At 49.4% G+C, this 19,330-nt stretch overlaps 1 protein-coding gene across 1 annotated transcript in view; it reads right to left on the bottom strand.

Moving 5' to 3' along the window:
• LOC102943376 (protein-arginine deiminase type-3) overlaps nucleotides 1–19,330 on the bottom strand; it is a 42,091-nt gene that overhangs the window by 9,699 nt on the left and 13,062 nt on the right. The window contains exons 2-10 of the mRNA XM_037881384.2: nucleotides 16,637–16,817; nucleotides 15,553–15,625; nucleotides 14,573–14,634; nucleotides 12,828–12,945; nucleotides 11,526–11,651; nucleotides 2,704–2,882; nucleotides 1,413–1,516; nucleotides 628–739; nucleotides 68–175 (exon numbers count right to left, since the gene is read on the bottom strand). Coding sequence (XP_037737312.1) covers nucleotides 68–175; nucleotides 628–739; nucleotides 1,413–1,516; nucleotides 2,704–2,882; nucleotides 11,526–11,651; nucleotides 12,828–12,945; nucleotides 14,573–14,634; nucleotides 15,553–15,625; nucleotides 16,637–16,817 — 1,063 coding nt within the window. The remainder of the gene's footprint in view (nucleotides 1–67; nucleotides 176–627; nucleotides 740–1,412; nucleotides 1,517–2,703; nucleotides 2,883–11,525; nucleotides 11,652–12,827; nucleotides 12,946–14,572; nucleotides 14,635–15,552; nucleotides 15,626–16,636; nucleotides 16,818–19,330) is intronic.

Below are 19,330 nucleotides of genomic sequence, written 5' to 3'. Positions count from 1 at the left end.
TCAACACAAGCTTTCCAACGAGCTGGTGTTAAATTGAGGGCTGGCACCGCTAGACAGCGTCACATACCAAGATGCTCTTAAAAGGGAAGTCCTGCAGCTCTCGGTCCCTGGGCGAGTCGAAGACCACGGGAAACGTTTTATGGGGAGCCTGCACATAGCCAAACTCCATCTCGTCCTGTTAGAGGGGACAAAGAGAATGGCAAATAAACAGCCAGCCAATACGGGGCTTGAACCAGAACGTGCAGAAGTGATTGCTGTTGATTTGGATGGGCTTTGGATCAAGCCCACATGGGATTGCAGTTGTACCATTGCTGAACAGATGCTTTTGCAGCAACTTAGAGACCAGGCAGGTTCTTCGTTTCAACCCATCGTGTTCTTGGAGCTACATCTTTAGAGTGTTAGCTCCACTCCTCCAGCTTTGAACCTCGTAGGTTTCATCCAGGGACCCTTGTGATGCAGCAGGACGTGACTGAGCTTTATGGCCCGCTTCCCCCACTGCTCTGCACTGAGTGACTGACTGCTGCATAACAAGGGCACAAAACGCCACCCGGCAGCCGTCAATGACTCCGCAAGGCAGCAGAGACGCAGGCCCCGTGCATTTGGCTTTCCCATTCCCGGTGGTATGACCTGGATCCAGCGGTCGCTGCGGTTCTCCACCTCCGGGCAGATGGTCAGCTTGCAGTGGGCTTTCCTGGCGAGTTCGCTCACGGCTTCCACAAAGTCGGTGTTGTCGCTCACACTGGGAATGAAATGGGGGAGGAGAGTGAGGCCTAAATTAGGGGACAGACAGACACTCTCCCGCCAGCCCAAAAAAACCCCATCATTGGGGAGATCCCAGCAGGCCCAGGTCAAACAACAGTGGGGAATGGATTGGCCAACCATTATTTATCCAACAGGGGATTTAGTATGTTAACGAGGTGCTAATTGGCTTGGTGCCTGAGAGTAGCCGAGCCCCTTTCCTGGGTATCAAGAGAGAATTTTTCACCCATCAGTCTCACTGCCACCACCTGGGGCTTTTGGCCCAGGTGTTCTTGCCCTCCCATGGCACAAAGGTGTGTTGACGGAAATGGTCCAGGCTATAATCAAGTGATTCCAGGCATGATGGGTCCAGGGACAGTTGTAAGGTCTCCACAATCTGACTTCACGTGCCTAAAGAGGCCCATCCTAGTATGGGTCTTTGGGGGTGGCCTCTTCCAACCTGGCTTGCTCTTAAATCCCAGTTAGGCCCTTGGGGCTTGATCCAAAGCCCATTGAAGTCAACGGGGCTATGCACGTGTTTGATGTTATGCGTGTGCTGAAGGGCTGCACTGGACCGGGAGCAGAGGGCTCAGCACCTCGCAGGATCAAGCCCCTGGGTAGAAAATGACAGCTCAGCCCATTTCCCCAGGGCAATTGACCCATCCTGCCCTCACCTGCAGACAAAGACCTCCAGAGGCCGCTGAGTGTTGGGGGTCATTATCCAGGGAGCCATGTGGAAAACCACCGTGTCTGTGAAAATCGGGGTCTCGGGAAGATTCTATGGGGGGAAAAAAAACAAGGGGTGATTTATGGATCTTAGTCCAACTTCAAAGATCTCTCTGGAGCAGGGGGGAGATCCCTGCTTGCATGTGGCCTCTGCCATCTCTCTGCTACGTCATCCCCACAGGATCTGGAGGGCAGTGATGCCTTTTATCATTCCCTTTGCTGCTCCCATGCATTTGGCCCTTTACCCCACTGTAATTCAAGCCTCTGCCCAGAAGGAAGGGGAAGCTCAGGCCTGGCTCAAATGGCAGGAGACCTCGATTTAGTTGCTATTGAAAAGCAGTTTCCTCCTGTTAAGTGTTTAGCATCAAAACCCTTGGCTCAGCTAGGGTAGCCCCTCATCCAGCCAGGACATTTTCACCTTCTCCTACCAATGTTATGGCCCCCAGAATGGGTCAACCCAATGACCTTTGCTGCTGAAGCCTGCGACCACGTCAGCTAAAGAAGCAATTCCGTTAGCTGGCAGCAGTTGTAGGTAGTTATCCCGTGGTGAACCGGCTGCTAGCTGTGGACTTGCCACGCTCTCTTTGCCAGTGTGTTTCATTAGTACCGAGGCGGTTGGCACAGCGATCTCCACAGCAGTAGTTACGGACCAAGCAGCCCACTGGGAAAGCATACCGCTCACGTGGAGACCGCGCCCAGCCCTGCTGGTTTTAGGGGCCGTGGGACGTGTTATTCCGATACTGTTCGGTCTCCATCCCCTCTCTCCAGATCCTCCAACAAGCCTGTCTAGAAGCAGCTTTTCCTTTGGGCGACCCACCAGAGACACCAATTCTGCAAAGGCCAATCCCGCAGGCTAGCAGCCAGCGGCCTGGCACCAGTGTCAGGACTCCAAAGCTGAACCATTCCATGACCAAAACACCCAGCTCAGAGGAGGGGGACACGAGCCCTTCAGTCCCCATGACTGGATCTCCTACACCCAGGCTGTGCCGTGCTCTGGCTTCCCCCGTGGTGGTCGTGCCACGTGCAGCAGTGGACAGGCCTGCCACGGCTGAACCTTTGCTCCAGCAGTAGAGCTCAGACTTTAAGATCCAGCGGGCCACGGCTCAGTCCTTGCTGCTGCTGAGCCACCAAGGGGCATGGTGGACTGGCAGTACCCCGCTAGAGAAGCCGCTCTGCAGAGCATTCGTTCTCTCCAGCCCAGATAGGCGCAGGCCAAGTGAGCGCAGCGGCTTACTGTACCTCAACCGGGGCGTCCAGCAGCGTGACATGGAAGGACACCAGCCCTGAGAAGTCAGCGTCCGGGAAGGAAAATCCCTCCACGTAGAAGGTGTCCTGTTCTTGTCCGCTGGGACGATCCACTACGTAGGAGAGCTCATCTGACCCCAGCACGTGCTCATACTGTTGGAGAACGTCATCACCTACGAATGTAGAGGAGTATACTGACAGGTCGGGGGAACCACACTGAGCACAATGGAGCTAGCAGAGGTAGCTCAGCTGTTCCCAGCTCCTGGGGATCAAGCTTCCAGGCATGACAGGAAGTGCATTGTTGGATGATTGGACTAGACCTTGCATGCTGTGTGTGTAGGGCCTTGTCTACATGGAGAATTAGCCCCAGCATTGTGGCTGCACCAGTGCAAACCCCTCACGGAGACGGGCGAAGCCATGATTTGCACCAGTGGACCAAATTCCTCGCAGGAGTTAAATCCACCAGTGTAAATTGCAGCCTACACTGATGCAAATACACCAATGCTAGCAACTGGGGCCAATTTTCATGATAGGAAAGACCAGAGCGAGCAGACTTAAAGTCTGATTACTTCAATCACATGAGAGGTGCTTTACAGGCCTGGATGCGGTCTTGCTGTCTCTGCATCAATCTCTAGTTTGCACTGGAATTTACGAGAGGAAAGGCCGGGGGTTAGAGGTGATGTTACCCAAAGCCATGAAAGCAGCTTCATCATCTTTTAGAGCTAGTCAGAGAGCATCCAGTCAATGGTAGCCTTGGGATTTCAGGTGTGAACCAGCCCCATCAGCTGCCCAATGTATTTGGTTGGATGAGTAGTTTTCAGGTGATGGATTTGAGAACCAAACATAGAACATAGGAGCCTAGCTAATGACAAACAGTGGGCAGTGCATTTCAGCTCTGAATTCATGAAACTTTCAGGATGGGTGAAGTGTTTCAAAAACACCTTAGAAGTCACTGAATGTTCACAATGAATAGTGTGACCCTACGAACAGCAAGACAGATTGGAGGGGTTTATTCACCATTGATTTACTAACCTGCTATCTCCCTGCACTCCATTATTACAGCAGAATCTGGGGCAGCCCCAGTTTTGATCATTTTATCCATTTACACAGCACGGGGGCACGGTTGCACCTAGAAGCTTACTGACAACATTTAAGAAGCATCACTTAAATATACCCATATTGGGTCCACCCAAGTAACTGACGCTCCCAGCTGCAGAGAGGCTAATCCCAGCTAATCTCAGCCCTGGTTTACACTATGAGTTTAGGTCGAATTTAGCAGCGTTAGATCAATTTAACCCTGCACCCGTCAACACAACGAAGCCATTTTTGTCCACTTAATGGGCTCTTAAAATCGATTTCTGTACTCCTCCCCGACAAGGGGATTAGCGCTGAAATCGACATCGCTGGGTCGAATTTCGGGTAGCGTGGACACAATTCAATGGTATTGGCCTCCGGGAGCTATCCCAGAGTGCTCCATTGTGTCCGCTCTGGACAGCACTCTCAACTCGGATGCACTGGCCAGGTAGACAGGAAAAGCCCCGCAAACTTTTGAATTTCATTTCCTGTTTGGCCACCATGGCAAGCTGATCAGCACAGGTGACTATGCAGATCTCATCAGCAGAAGTGACCATGGAGTCCCAGAATCACAAAAGAGCTCCAGCATAGACCGAACGCGATGTACTGGATCTGATCACTATATGGGGAGACAAATCTGTGCTATCAGAACTCCGTTCCAAAAGACAAAATGCCAAAATATTTGAAAAAAATCTCCAAGAGAATGAAGGACAGAGGCTATCACAGGGACCCGCAGCAGTGCTGCATGAAACTTAAGGAGCTCAGGCAAGCCTACCAAAAAACCAGAGAGGCAAACGGCTGCTCGGGGTCAGAGCCCCAGACATGCTGCTTCTATGATAAGCTGCATGCCATTCTAGGGGGTGCCCCTACAATTACCCCACACCTGTATGTGGACTCCTGCAAGGGAGTCTCAAGCAACAGGGATGAGGATTTTGGGGACAAGGAAGATGATGAGGAGGAGGAGGTTGAAGATAGCGCACACCAGGCAGCAGAAAAACTGTTCCCCCTGACAGCCAGGAACTGTTTATCACCCTGGAGCCAATACCTTCCCAACCCAGGCTCCCAGATCTTGAAGGCGGAGAAGGCACCTCTGGTGAGTGTACCTTTGTAAATATAATACACAGTTTAAAAGCAAGCGTGTTTAATGATTAATTTGCCCTGAAGACTTGCGATGCATTCATGGCCAGTACAGCTACTGGAAAAGTCTGTTAACGTGTCTGGGGATGGAGCGGAAATCCTCCAGGGACATCTCAATGGAGCTCGCCTAGGGGTACTCCCAAAGCCTTTGCAAAAAGTTTCTGGGAAGGGCAGCCTTATTGCATCCTCCATGGTAGGACACTTTACCACGGCAGGCCAGTAGCACATAGTCTGGCATCATTGCATCAGAAAGCCTGGCAGCGTGTGGTCCCGGTGTTTGCTGGCATTCAAGCAACATCTGTTCTTTATCTCTCTGTGTTATCCTCAGAAGAGTGATATCATTCATTGTCACCTGGTTGAAATAGGGGAATTTTATTAAGGGGACATTCAGAGGTGGCCGTCCTGCTGGGCTGTTGCCTGTGGCTGAAAAGAAATCATCCCCGCTGTTAGCCACGTGGCGGGGGGAGGGGTGAAGCAATCATCCCAGAGAATTGTGGGGGGGGGGGGGGGGTTAGTTGGGTTTGTGCTGCATGTTAACCTGAAAACATCAGCCCCTCCTTTTAAATAGCCAATGTGTCTTTTTCAATTTTACTCTCCCTTTTTTTCCTCCTGCAGCTGCAAATTTTTCAACACTGCCACTAGCATCTCCGTCCCAGAGGCTAGCGCAGATAAGAAGGTGAAAAAACGCACTCGCAATGAAATGTTCTATGAGCTCATGCAGTCCTCCCAAACTGAAAGAGCCCAGCAGAATGCATGGAGGCAGACAATGGCAGAGTCCAGGAAAGCACAAAATGAACACGAGGACAGATGGCTGGAGCAACAGGACAGGTGGCGGCAGCATGATGAGAGGAGGCAGGATGCAATGCTGAGGCTACTGGAGGATCACACTGATATGCTCCGGCGTATGGTTGAGGTGCAGGAAAGGCACAAACTGCCACTGCAGCCCCTGTGTAACCAATCACCCTCCTCCCCAAGTTCCATATCCTCCTCACCCAGACACCCAAGAACGTGGGGGGGGGGCCCTCCAGGCACCCAACCACTCCACCCCAGAGGACTACCCAAGCAACAGAAGGCTGGCATTCAATAAGTTTTGAAGTGCAGTGTGGCCTTGTCCTTCCCTCCTCCCCCACCCCACGCGGTGCTTCCCTCCCGGACTACCTTGGCAGTTATCCTCCCATTTGTGTGACGAATTAATAAAGAATGCATGAATTTGAAACAATGACTTTATTGCCTCTGCAAGCAGTGATTGAAGGGGGGAAGGGAGAGCGGATGGCTTACAGGGAAGTAGAGTGAACCAAGGGGGCGGGTTTTCATCAAGGAGAAACAAACAGAACTGTCACACCATAGCCTAGTCAGCCATGAAACTGGTTTTCAAAGCTTCTCTGATGCTCGGCGCGCCCTGCTGTGCTCTTGTAACCACCCTGGTGTTTGGCTGTTTGTAATCAGCAGCCAGGAGATTTGCCTCAACTTCCCACCCCACCATAAACGTCTCCCCCTTACTCTCACAGATATTGTGGAGCGCACAGCAAGCAGTAATAACAGTGGGAATATTGGTTTCACTGAGGTCTAACCGAGTCAGTAAACTGCGCCAGCGCACTTTTAAACGTCCAAATGCACATTCTACCACCATTCTGCACTTGCTCAGCCTATAGTTGAACAGCTCCTGACTACTGTCCAGGGTGCCTGTGTATGGCTTCATGAGCCATGGCATTAAGGGGTAGGTTGGGTCCCCAAGGATAACTATAGGCATTTCAACATCCCCAACGGTTATTTTCTGTTCTGGAAAGTAAGTCCCTTGCTGCAGCTGTTCATACAGACCAGAGTTCCTGAAGATGCGAGCGTCATGTACCTTTCCCGGCCATCCCACGTTGATGTTGGTGAAATGTCCCTTGTGATCCACCAGTGCTTGCAGCACCATTGAAAAGTACCCCTTGCGGTTTATGTACTGGCTGCCTTGGTGATCTGGTCCCAAGACAGGGATATGAGTTCCATCTATCACCTCACCACAGTTAGGGAAGCCCATTGCAGCAAAGCCATCCACTATAACCTGCACATTTCCCAGAGTCAGTACCCTTGATAGCAGCAGCTCAGTGATTGTGTTGGTTACTTGGATCACAGCAGCCCCCACAGTAGATTTGCCCACTCCAAATTGATTCCCGACTGACCGGTAGCTGTCTGGCATTGCAAGCTTCCAGAGGGCTATCGCCACTCGCTTGTGAACTGTGAGGGCTGCTCTCATCTTGGTATTCTTGCACTTCAGGGCAGAGGAAAGCAAGTCAAAGTTCTGTGAAAGTGCCCTTACGCATGCGAAAGTTTCACAGCCACTGGGAATCATCCCTGATCCAGACTGGTGGGACCGTCCCGGGCCCAGAATCGGCGTTCCATGGCATGAGCCTGCCCCATTGCCACCAGGATGGCCAAATTGCCAGGGCCTGTGCTTTGAGAAAAGTCTGTGTCCATGTCCTCATCACTCTTGTCACCGCGCTGCTATCGCCTCCTCGCCTGCTTTTGCAGGTTCTCGTTCTGCATATGTACTGCATGATAGTGTGCGAGGTGTTTACAATGCTCATAACTGCCGCGGTGATCTGAGCGGGCTCCATGCTTGCCGTGGTATGGCGTCTGCAGGAGAGCAGAGTTGCAGGGGAAGCGGTGGTTGGATGACCAGTTTGGCAGATCTACTGCACTGTCTGCTGCCAGGACACAACAGCTGAGTGGGCTGCACGCTTGCCGTGGTGTGGCGAGACAAGAGCAGCCGAGCAGAGTTGCAGCGGAAGCAGCAGATGACAACGGTCATATAGAGGATCTGCGAGACCACCAGGAGAGCAGAGTGGCAACGGAAGTGGTCGTTCGATGATGACGGTTTGCAGACCTACTGCACCATCTGCTGAAAGCAGTATGGCGCCCGCATGGAAAAAAGGCGCGAAACGATTGTCTGCCGTTGCTTTCACGGAGGGAGGGGCGACTGATGACATGTACCCAAAACCACCCGCGACAATGTTTTTGCCCCATCAGGCATTGGGAGCTCAACCCAGAATTCCAATGGGCAGCGGAGACTGTGGGAACTGTGGGATAGCTACCCACAGTGCACTGCTCCGAGAGTCAACGCTAGCCTCGGGACTGTGGACGCACTCCGCCGACTTAATGCGCTTAGTGGCGACGCACACAATCGACTGTATAAAATCGCTTTCTAAAAATCGACTTTTATAAATTCGACCTATTTCGTAGTGTAGACATATCCTTAGTGTATGGCAAAGACTTTCAGAAAAAGGAGCCTACATCCCTAAATCTACATTTGGACTCCTCCAGACGTGCTCTGGTTTTCAAAAGTGCTAAGCATCCAGCAGCTTTCATTGAAATCATCGGGCGGCTCGGCAGGTTTGAGAACCAGGCAGTCTTTTTCAGAGCCCAGGTGAGGCTCTAGGAGCCGTGATGGGAAGGCACTGACCGGAAGGGGGTGCATGAGGCCTGTGGACCCAATTGGCCCTTCTCCAGCGACACTGGCAGCAGGCATCACACGTGGACAGGGGAGTTAAAAGGAGATGGCCCAGCTCAGTTTGGGGCTGACCAGAAAGGAGACAGAGCTCTACGACCCACCCCAGTGAGGGAACCCTGGTTAGAGCCAGGAGTCTGGGACAGCTTGCGGATGGGACGGCTGGACCCAGGGAGACCGGTTTGAACACAGGCCCTAAACAGTGCCAAAGACTCATCGGCCAATCCTATTTTGAATTCTTACTTTTCTCTTATTTTGGGGACTTCAGTACCCGGAAGGGGTGGGACTCGAGCCTTCCTTAGCCAGCGGGCTAAAGCACGACTGCATCAGACACCACAAGAGGGGGGGACCATACTTGACGATCCCACGGCCGGGTAAGTTGGGCCACAAAGGGGCTTTGCACAGGCAAGTCCTGGCAAAGGACCCTAACATTCAGTTCTGGTTTGGAATTAGTTTGACCTACATTCGGCTCCATAAGCAAGCTTGGAAAGGTTCGATTTTTATCGGTAAAGGTCAATTTCACCGTACACATGCAAACCAACAACTAAATATTTTCACCGACAATAATTGAAATTTACAGATAGGCAAAGTGAGGAAAAATGCTACATAAGACCATATTAGAGTCAAACTCCAGGGATTTAGGCTTTTGAATTAGGCTTGTTACAAATGGACTAGCGAACGGCTAGTAAAAACGGGTCAGCGTTGTTGATTTTAGGGATATTTACTTTCTATATTGTGACCTGTGATGTTGAAAAATTTGTGGTTGAAAGTTTTATGAAGCTTTGTCTCTTTGAGTATCAGCGTCTGCTGTCACTCAGTAATTGTTTGACAGCCCCCCACTGCCACAATTCCCCGCCACTGTAAAAATGTAAATCAATATTACTGGTTGAAATTATAGAAATCAGATTCTGCCAAGCCTATGCTTTACACACATCAGCCTCAAGCACCAAACAGAATCGCCTTCTCTCGAACCCTCACCCTGTCCTTGCGGAGTTTTTAAGAGTGTGGTAGGGCAATCAAGTCAGTTACCTCTAACTCTCCCACAAACTGTGTCGTTCTTTGCCTGGAGCCCAGTACCACTTAGAAATGGGTGAAATTCTCTCTCTTCCTTTGAAAACCATCAAAGGAATTGCTTCCACTCTGATCCTGCCAGCCAGCCACCCGGCTCATCTACGTACTTGAATTCCCCCTGCGCATCTGATGTTTGCTCCTCACTGACCCCCAGGAGCCCCATGGGACTCTCTGGATTTTCATTTCCCAGACTGGAAGAGAAGCAGAAGCAGTCGGTCTCCAGGTGCACTGCCCCGTCCCTCGAACACAGCACCTCTGTCCTTCCCCAGAAACTAGGTTTTAACATCCTTTAGGAGAGCCCAGCAGACACTCTGCATTTACTTGCTGCCCCTGTTCTGGAACTGGTCATGTCTCTCTGGGATGTCTGGTCTCAGTAACTTATTTGGGCAATACTCTCCTTTTCACTGCATTGGTAGCTGATATCACATCTTCACTTCCACTGCCCTAACCCCAGTGCACTAAACACTTATAATTCAGATCTTCCCCAAGTGAAGATACTGTTCCATAAAACAAACACCCGCTGTGCTGGATCTACTTGGAGCAGGTCAGTAGCAGGCATGTGGTGGATCGTGGGAACAGGTCAACAGAAACATGTATTGGATCTGGTGGAAGTGGGTCACTTCTTCCAGCTGGGGAAGACACTGGCAGGAGGGCACTTGCACGTTGGGAAGGGTGGGGCTCTGAGTGGCCCTGGAAGGAGGGTGGTGTTAGGGGTAGTTGGCAGAGCACACATTGGAGGCCCCCAGGTGTGAAGGTGCACAGAGACTTGGCAGCTGAATCACTTGTGGCACTTGCCTCAGCTGTGGGGCATCTGGCACACTAGCAGGGGTGGTGCCAGGACAAAGGCTGGCCCGGCAGCACTGCGGCCACCCATAATGGGCAGCAGTGACACTTGGTTACACTAGGATGTCGCACTAGAAGGATGTTAAGGTGGCACGGAGTAGTAGTCAATAAAAAAGCAGAGAAGTGCAACAGTTAAGGTCAACCAGACACCCTTAACTCTGCCTGCTCCCGTATCATCATTGTGATACAGTACAATTACAGCACTGCACTCTGGCCATGAGCCTCCAGTGCTGCTCAGGAGTGCCCTGGGGTGCAAAGAGGGCCTGTGAGTTCCCCCAGTCCAGGGCTAGCCCACTGTTTCTCAAACAATACAGTAGAAAACCCCAACTGTGCAAACATCCAGGCACAAGTTAAAGCACCTGAATAGGTCCACTTGAGTCAATGGAAGTACTCACTCGCTTAGAGCTGAGCCTGTGTGTAATAGGGTGGTCTGCCTCTTTAAGGGCTGGCGCCCTGGGATTCCCCCCACCCTCAGCCCTGTTTGGGGATGGAGCCTTTTTCCAAACAGGGAGCGGGGTGAGCAGACCCAGCTGGGAAGTGGGCAGGAGATTCCTTGTCCTGTCCAGGCCTGAGCACTGCAGGAGGGATGCTGGCAGGCCCTGGAGTAGGAAGGAAGACAACAGGGGAAAAGCCACTGAAGCCTGCTTTGGCTGGCAGAATAGCTTTGTTTTGATATGCTGCGGGGTTTGTGCCTAAAGAATAAAACTGTGCCCTTCAGGAAGGGCCGGGCCAGCTTTGGGGCCTGTCGTTGGTCTTCCCTGAGCTGGGGAGCCGGGCCAGCAGCATGCCATGTGTGGAAGTGTTTGCGAGACCGGGGTGAAAGGGTGGAGGTAAATGGACGTGGATGCAGAGAGCAGCCTTCCTGAGAGGGAACAGCTAGAGAACAGCTAATTGAAGGGCAGATTTAGAACTTGATCCCACGCCCCTTGAAGTCAGTGGCAAAGCTCCCACGGGCTTCACAGGGAGCAGGAGCAGGTCCTCGGATGGATTCAATATTCCAGCCAATGTTTACTACCAACTTCCACTTGCTGTGTAGCAGACAGTTGAAGTGCCAGCTCTCACCAGAATAGGTTATCATGGCATGCCAGACTGCAGTGTAACACGGCGGCGCAAAGGCAGAGACAATTCTAGACACTCTCAGAATGCCTTGGCCAAGAGCTGTAATTCCAAACCCGCAGCAGCCAGAAGGCCAGATACTCACCCCGAGCATGGAAAACTCCCACTTTGTATGCGTCTGACACGGAAACATGAAGAACCAGCTTGTGGTCATCAAAGATTGCATCAGGGCCTTGAGTTCTCAAGATCATACAGGACATGTCCCGAAGGTCTGAGGGTAAGAGGAGACCAACAGAGAAAAGAGTGGGGCTTATTCAAGTAGCTGCTTTCAGATTTGGATCATCACGTCTCTGGAACCTAATGTTCAGCTACTGCCTATCAGCCTAGCCCCACCAATGTCACTGGATCTAGGCCAATGTACACCGGGGGAGGATCTGGTCCATAGTGTATGTGATCCCTCTACAGAAACTCAGGAAACGCTATGTCTGATAGGACCACTATATATATATCTCAATTGTATCAAGAAGGGATGGGGAAATCACTTTTGGGCTGGTCCTAAAGGAGGAAGATGCAGATCATTATGAAGCTATGAGGTTAGAGCATCGGAACACGGGACCCCTGTGCTTTGTCCACCCCATCGGTTTCCATTGTGTTCCTTTTTTCAGGTGTGGGTTAGGGAAGACTGTAAGCTCTATTGTCAATCCAGGTGTCTCTTGTTTAGCATTGGAGACTCAAAGGTGACCCTCCAAAAATCAAAACTAGAAGTGGTTGGGTACCCAAGAGAGAGAAGGAGATATATGCCCCCTTGGCTATTCCGTTCAACAGGCTTATTTCCAAGAGACTTGCGCCTTAAGGTTAGTAGCATCACAATGTAAAATAAACCCCCTGGATATCTTGAACATGCTCTTCCATAAGAGGCACCCAACATCTAGACTCCCCGAGAAAGTAGACCAGCTATGGGTTGAAAACTGGCCTAAGCTGGAGTTGTCTCACTGCCCGACCAGTAGTCCGGCAGTCACATGGCAAACATTTACACTTCTAACACAGCCACTTGGCAAACATTTTTGCAGTTCTTATGGTATCACTGAGATCCCTTGGATGTGCCTGGAGCCGTGTTCGGAATAAGTGAGACATCCTGATAATCGGCGGTTATAGTGGACTATCTGGGCATTTTCCAGAGTACATGTTTTATAGCTCTACTGGTAGCAATTCATGGATGGGGGCCCTGAAAATCCAGGCCTAGCTCTGATGAGTGGAGCCCATGAACCGCTCCTTGGGTTAGTGCCCAGTGTTCATACTCTCACTACTCCCTTTTATATAGGTGTAGTTTCTTCTTAGGACTCAGCTAACATCTTGCATTCTGGCCTGACCTGGCTGGAATTTCAAACATTCTGCATCATCTGATTAATGCCCATTCCAAAAGCAGTGATCCATTCCCAGCCAGTACCTGCATACGATCGCACACAGAAATCCATGTTGTCCATATCCGAGGACTTTGGGTCATCCCTATCACAGTTCACTAGCAGGATAGCTCCTTGCCCATCTGGGCCCCATGTCCACTCTCTCTGCAGAGGCAAGACACAGACAGGCTTGGTACGGAAACGAGGAACAAGACCAGAGAGCTGGAACCCAATTCTTTTCACTACTACAGTAATAAAAGCCGAGAGGACAGGCATGTGACATAGCCGCTTCCTATTGCACTAGCCCCTATGGAAAGTGTTTCCCTCCCAGCTATTCTCCATGTTACTCATTCCCAACTCAGAAATATATGAGCTTCCAGGTTCCAGCCACTCACACACATACACTGTTGTAAGGCAAGTGGTGTGGTCTGAGCATAGGCCTGGGAGCCAGGGTCCTACTGATACAGCTGGGTGGAGGACTGTCTTCCCATCCCAGGAACATTTCTGAGAGATCAACAAATTTTGTGTCAATTGAAACACTTCAATCATTTAGAAACATTTTGGTTACTATTTTTACTATAATTAGCTTGAATTTCTACATGAAACCCAGAAAACTAACATGTTTTTATCTTGGAAATGTCAAAACCAAAGATTAACAATTTCCAAACTTCTCAGATTTTTTTCCAAGTCAAAAAATTTGTCAAAACTGACCCTTTCCTGTGAAAAGTTTCTGTTTTGATGAACTGACATTTTCCAACAAAAAAAAATAAAATCACTTAGGGCTTGTCTACACAGGGACACTCAGGAAAATTAATCCAAATTAACTAAAGGTGTGAATTTTAAATCAATTAGTTAAATGCATTAAACCCCTTTGTGGAAGCTCTTCTCCAGAATTAAAGTAGCCTTAATTCAGTTTAGTTTAATTAACTTCCAAAGTGAATTAATAAATTGAATTAAAGCCACTTTAATTCTGAATGAGCGTGTTCACACAGGGGTTTAATGCCATTTAACTAATCCACTTGAACTTCACACCTTTAATTAATTCAGATTAATTTTCCTGAGCATCCCCATGTAGACAAACCCTTAATTAATGCTATTGTAGCTGGTGCTCTAGGCTGCAGACCACAGTACTAGATAAACATTGGTGAGGCCTCATCTGGAGTACTGTGTCCAGTTTTGGGCCCCACACTACAAGAAGGACGTGGATAAATTGGAGAGAGTCCAGCGAAGGGCAACAAAAATGATTAAGGGTCTGGAACACATGACTTATGAGGAGAGGCTGAGGGAACTGGGATTGTTTAGTCTGCAGAAGAGAAGAATGAGGGGGGATTTGATAGCTGCTTTCAACTACCGGAGAGGTGGTTCCAGAGAGGATGGTTCTAGACTATTCTCAGTGGTAGAAGATGACAGGACAAGGAGTAATGGTCTCAAGTTGCAGTGGGGGAGGTTTAGGTTGGATATTAGGAAAAACTTTTTCACTAAGAGGGTGGTGAAACACTGGAATGCGTTACCTAGGGAGGTGGTAGAATCTCCTTCCTTGGAAGTTTTTAAGGTCAGGCTTGACAAAGCCTTGGCTGGGATGATTTGATTGGGGATTGGTCCTGCTTTGAGCAGGGGGTTGGACTAGATGACCTCCTGAGGTCCCTTCCAACCCTGATATTCTATGATTCTATGAAACCATGTCTCCTTTACACTTGATACTCTGCTGGGGAGCTCTGGGATGTTCAGCTCAGGATTTACTCAGCCTACTGGTCTCCCTTATTCCTTGGGTACAAAGATGAATCATACTTACCATATCTGTTGTTTTCCTCTTCACCGCCCCACTGCGAGTTGTATCAGCATCCAGGGAGATGTCTGCAATGGCACAAGAGAAGAAGAGAACCCATCAGGCTGGAGGGCTCTGAGAACCAATGAACTGGACTCAACTATGTTCTAGCCAAGCTTGGGATCTTCAGTACCAAAAGCAGAGATAGAGGGGCATCCTTCGGTGGGTATGTGCCATTATAGGCTTCTTTAAAAGTGTGCAGCCCCCATAGCCACAGGGCAAGACAAGGCCTGGACTGAACTGAACACAGCTCAATGGGGAGAGGAGTGAGCTACAAGGGAACCGGTCTCCATTACAGCATGGGGCTCAGATCAGCTAGCCTGTCCCTATAAGCAGGGCTGCTTGAAAATTTTCCATCAAAACTGTCTTTGACTAAATGAAAGTATTCATGAAAAGCATTTGCTTTCCACAGAACATTTTGATTTTTTTTTAGTTGAAAAACAGAACACCCAAAAACTGAAATATTTCGAAACTGTGGGAATGCTGCCATGGTGCCTTATGGGAGTCGTAGTCCAAGTGCCTCTTATCCCCATGATCCCCTGTGGTCCAGTCTCCCGGCTGAACTGCATCTCCCAGGATGCACCATTGCCAGAGCCAGCCATAGTACACCAGCCCCCTCCCCAAGGGGGAGACAGTGGTGCTTCCTGGGAGATGTAGTTTGACTAGGGATCCTAGCCTACAGAAGAGAATGGGAGCATAAGGCACCCAAACTATAACTCCCATGAGTCACTGTTGCAGCATTTCCAAATAGAAATATTTTGGCTTTTGAATTTCCCCTGAAAAATTGAAATTTCTGTGCCCCTCTTCCACCTTCCCCCACCAATATTTTTGCCAGTGTACCCAGAAGCCAACCTAGAAAACGTGTCCTCCCACCCTCCTACCCAGTGAAGGGAGCGGCTTTTTGGGGCTGAGTTTATTGAACAGGTGGATTCTTCGGTTCTACTTACCAACACAGGTAAGGTAGAGCATGGCTGTGTGCATAGGAGGCCCCCCATCTTGCCCATAGTATGAAATCCTAACCTGCAAAGACACCACAATCAGCACTACTACTTTCAGGACACCGTCGCCTGTAGCAAAGCTGAGAGTAAAACAGATACTGCCTGGGGACATAATGCTGCCACGGATGAGACCAGAGTGCGAGTCTTGCACGCGGTCTTCCGCTCTCTACGCTGGGAGCAACTGGGAGTGCTGTGCAGATGACTCCTTCATGAAAATTCATTAGTTTAAGACAAAGAGGATGGTCATGTGGCTTGGGACCTGGGCCAGGACTCAGGAGTTCTGGGCTCAATTTGTGGCTCTGTGCCGTCAGGCAAGTCCCTTATTCTCTCTATGTCCCTGTTCCCCATCTGTGAAATGAGGATTATACTATTCCACTGTCTGTCTTCTCCATTTAGACCAGGGGTTTTCAACCTGTGGTCCACGGACCCTTGGGAGTCGGCAGACAATGTCTAAGATTTCCAAAGGGGTCCGCACCTCCATTCAACATTTCTGAGGGGTCTTCAAATGAAAAAAAAGTTTGAAAACCACTAATTTAGGCAGCTCTTCTGGGCAGGGACGGCCTCTCACTGTGTTTGTACAGCACCTAGGACAAGGCGGCCTGTGGGTGCTACTGTAATACAAACCCTAATGCAGATTAGAGTCGTATTGCTCCCTCATGGAAATGCACAATAGGATAAGGAGTCTAAATAATAAACAACCCATCAGCAAGTAAAACCAAAGCAACAGGTCCCGGCTGCTGAAATGAAGCAGTTTTATAACTGGGCTGTTCTCTCAGTCCGTGAGGTGACGAAAGCCCCAAATGGGAACGCATCGCCCAGGGATTCATGGGATACCCCGCTCATTCTAACGCCCAGGACGTGGGCACCCTTAGCAAGCAGACATCTCACCAGCCAAGGCACAGTGTCTGTTGTCCAACTTCAAACACCCTTTTGCCTGGTCCAAGTCCCAAGTAACGGCTCTTTGCTCCTACACTTGTGGAAGTTTGACATCGTTTTTTCCAAGGGTGCTTCTCCCCCTCCATGACCAACTCACCTTGTTATCATTGACAGCGTTGCTTGGCGCCTTCATAGTCACCACCACCTCCACCCCGACATCCAGGGGCCATCTGGGCACGCACGTTGGTACCTTGGCAACCTCAGGGTTGTGGACAATATAGATGTCAACACCAGGGGTGCCACGGACATCGAACGACGTGGCGTCCTTTGGGGCTGATCTGAAGCAGAGGAGGACATTCAGTTACTGTTGCAGCTGGAAATCCCATCCGCTCCCGACTTCAGCTCCGTAAAGACGCTACAGAGCCAGACAGTGGTCATGTGACCGCTCCTGTTCTAAGGTGAGGGAATTCCTGTGGGTGAGGTAAGTGGCACCCATGGAAGCTTCTGACGTAAACTGCAGGAGTTCGTACTCCATGATGGAGAAGACCTGCTGTAGGTGAGCAGATTTCATTCAGTATTTTGGGGTGGGCAGGTACAGCTGAGATCTGGTGTCAAAAGCTGCACAAAGGAAACTGATTACAGCAGCAGTTCTCAACCAGGGGCACATGTACCCTTGGGCGTATGCAGAGATCTTCCAGGGGTACAACTCATCTAGATATTTGCCTAGTTTTACAACAGACTACATAAAAAGCACTGGTGAAGTCAATGCAAATTTCATACCACGATTTGTTTATACTGTTCGATATACCATACACTGAAATGTGAATACAATATTTATATTCCAATTGGTTTATTTTATAATTATATGGTTAAAAATGAGAAAATCAGCAACTCTTCCGTAATCGTGTAGCTGTGACACTTTTGTATTTTGATGTCTGATTTTGTCAGCAAGTAGTTTTTAAGTGAAACTTTAGGGGTACGCAAGACAAATCAGACTCCTAAAAGGGGTACAGTAGTCAGGAAAGGTTGAGAGCCACTGGTTTACAGTGCACAGGTAGTCTTACTAGTCCTACAAAACCCTGAGACTATGCTCCATATCCATGAGAACCATTAACTATTTACACATATTCACTCATGTAATATTTCGCCAATTTAGATCAAGTTTTTGAAACACAACTGGGGGCGGGGGGAATGGGCGGTATCATAGAATCTCAGGGTTGGAAGGGACCTCAGGAGGTCATCTAGTCCAAACCCCTGCTCAAAGCAGGACCAATCCCCAACTAAATCATCCCAGCCAGGGCTTTGTCAAGCATGACCTTAAAAACCTCTAAGGAAGGAGATTCCACCACCTCCCTAGGTAACACATTCCAGTGCTTCATCACCCTCCTAGTGAAAAAGCTTTTCCTAATATCCAACCTAAACCTCCCCCACTGCAATTTGAGACCATTACTCCTTCTGTCATCTGCTCCCACTGAGAACAGTCTAGATCCATCCTCTTTGGAACCCCCTTTCAGGTAGTTGAAAGCAGCTATCAAATCCCCCCTCATTCTTCTCTTCCGCAGACTAAACAATCCCAGTTCCCTCAGCCTCTCCTCCTAAGTCATGTGCTCCAGCCCCCTAATTGTTTTTGTTGCTCTCTGCTGGACGTTTTCCAATTTTTCCACATCCTTCTTGTAGTGTGGGGTCCAAAACTGGACACAGTACTCCAGATGAGGTCTCACCAGTGTCGAATAGGGGGGAACGATCATGTCCCTCCATCTGCTGGCAATGCCCCTACTTATACATCCCAAAATGCCATTGGCCTTCTTGGCAACAAGGCCACACTGTTGACTCATATCCAGCTCCTCATCCACTGTAACCCCTAGGTCCTTTTCTGCAGAACTGCTGCCGAGCCATTCGGTCCCTGGTCTGTAGCGGCGCATGAGATTCTTCTGCCCTAAGTGCAGGACTCTGCACTTGTCCTTGTTGAACTTCATCAGATTTCTTTTGGCCCAATCCTCTAATTTGTCTAGGTCCCTCTGTATCCTATCCCTACCCTCCAGTGTATCTACCTCTCCTCCGAGTTTAGTGTCATCTGCAAACTTGCTGAGGGTGCAATCCACACCATCCTCCAGATCATTAATGAAGATATTGAACAAAACCGGCCCGAGGACCAACCCTTGGGGCACTCCGCTTGATACCAGCTGCCAACGAGACATGGAGCCATTGATCACTACCCATTGAGCCCGACAATCTAGCCAGCTTTCTATCCACCTTATAGTCCATTCATCCAGCCCATACTTCTTTAACTTACTGACAAGAATACTATGGGATACCGTGTCAAAAGCTTTGCTAAAGCTTTAGGTAGGGATCAGCCAGTTCATTTACACCCGAAGAAAAATACTTAGAGACTTTACCAATCATCTCTGTGACAGACATGGCAATTTCCTGCAATAGTCTTAGGAAACCTTACTGAATTAAGTTTGTGTGTTTGGGGTCTATTGTATTAAATGTATTTTTACGTGTGGTTTATGTATTATTGTGGGTTGGGATTATATGTAGCCTCTCCCTAGAAGGCAGAGGGGGCTTGAATCCTGGGAAGTGTTATGAACTTCAAAGTACCGTAATGAACAACGTGCCAGACACGAATGGGCTCTGGGGACAAATAGTGTCAAGTGGTTTGCCTGGGGAATCTCTACATGGAGTTGAATGCAAATTCCCACCTCTGGTTATGCAAAAACCCAGCCTTTGGAAGTTGTGTCCTGAGAAGGAGATCATTGTCTGGTGATTGCCTGTTCTTGGAATCTCAAGGTCAAGGGCCCAAGCTGTATAAAGGAAAGATTAACACTATGTCTCCACTACATCATTTGCA

Source organism: Chelonia mydas, chromosome 18 (genome assembly GCF_015237465.2).
Source record: "Chelonia mydas isolate rCheMyd1 chromosome 18, rCheMyd1.pri.v2, whole genome shotgun sequence".
Lineage (NCBI taxonomy): Eukaryota > Metazoa > Chordata > Testudines > Cheloniidae > Chelonia > Chelonia mydas.
Note: the sequence above shows the minus strand (reverse complement) of the source record. Positions and strands in the feature narration are given on the sequence as shown.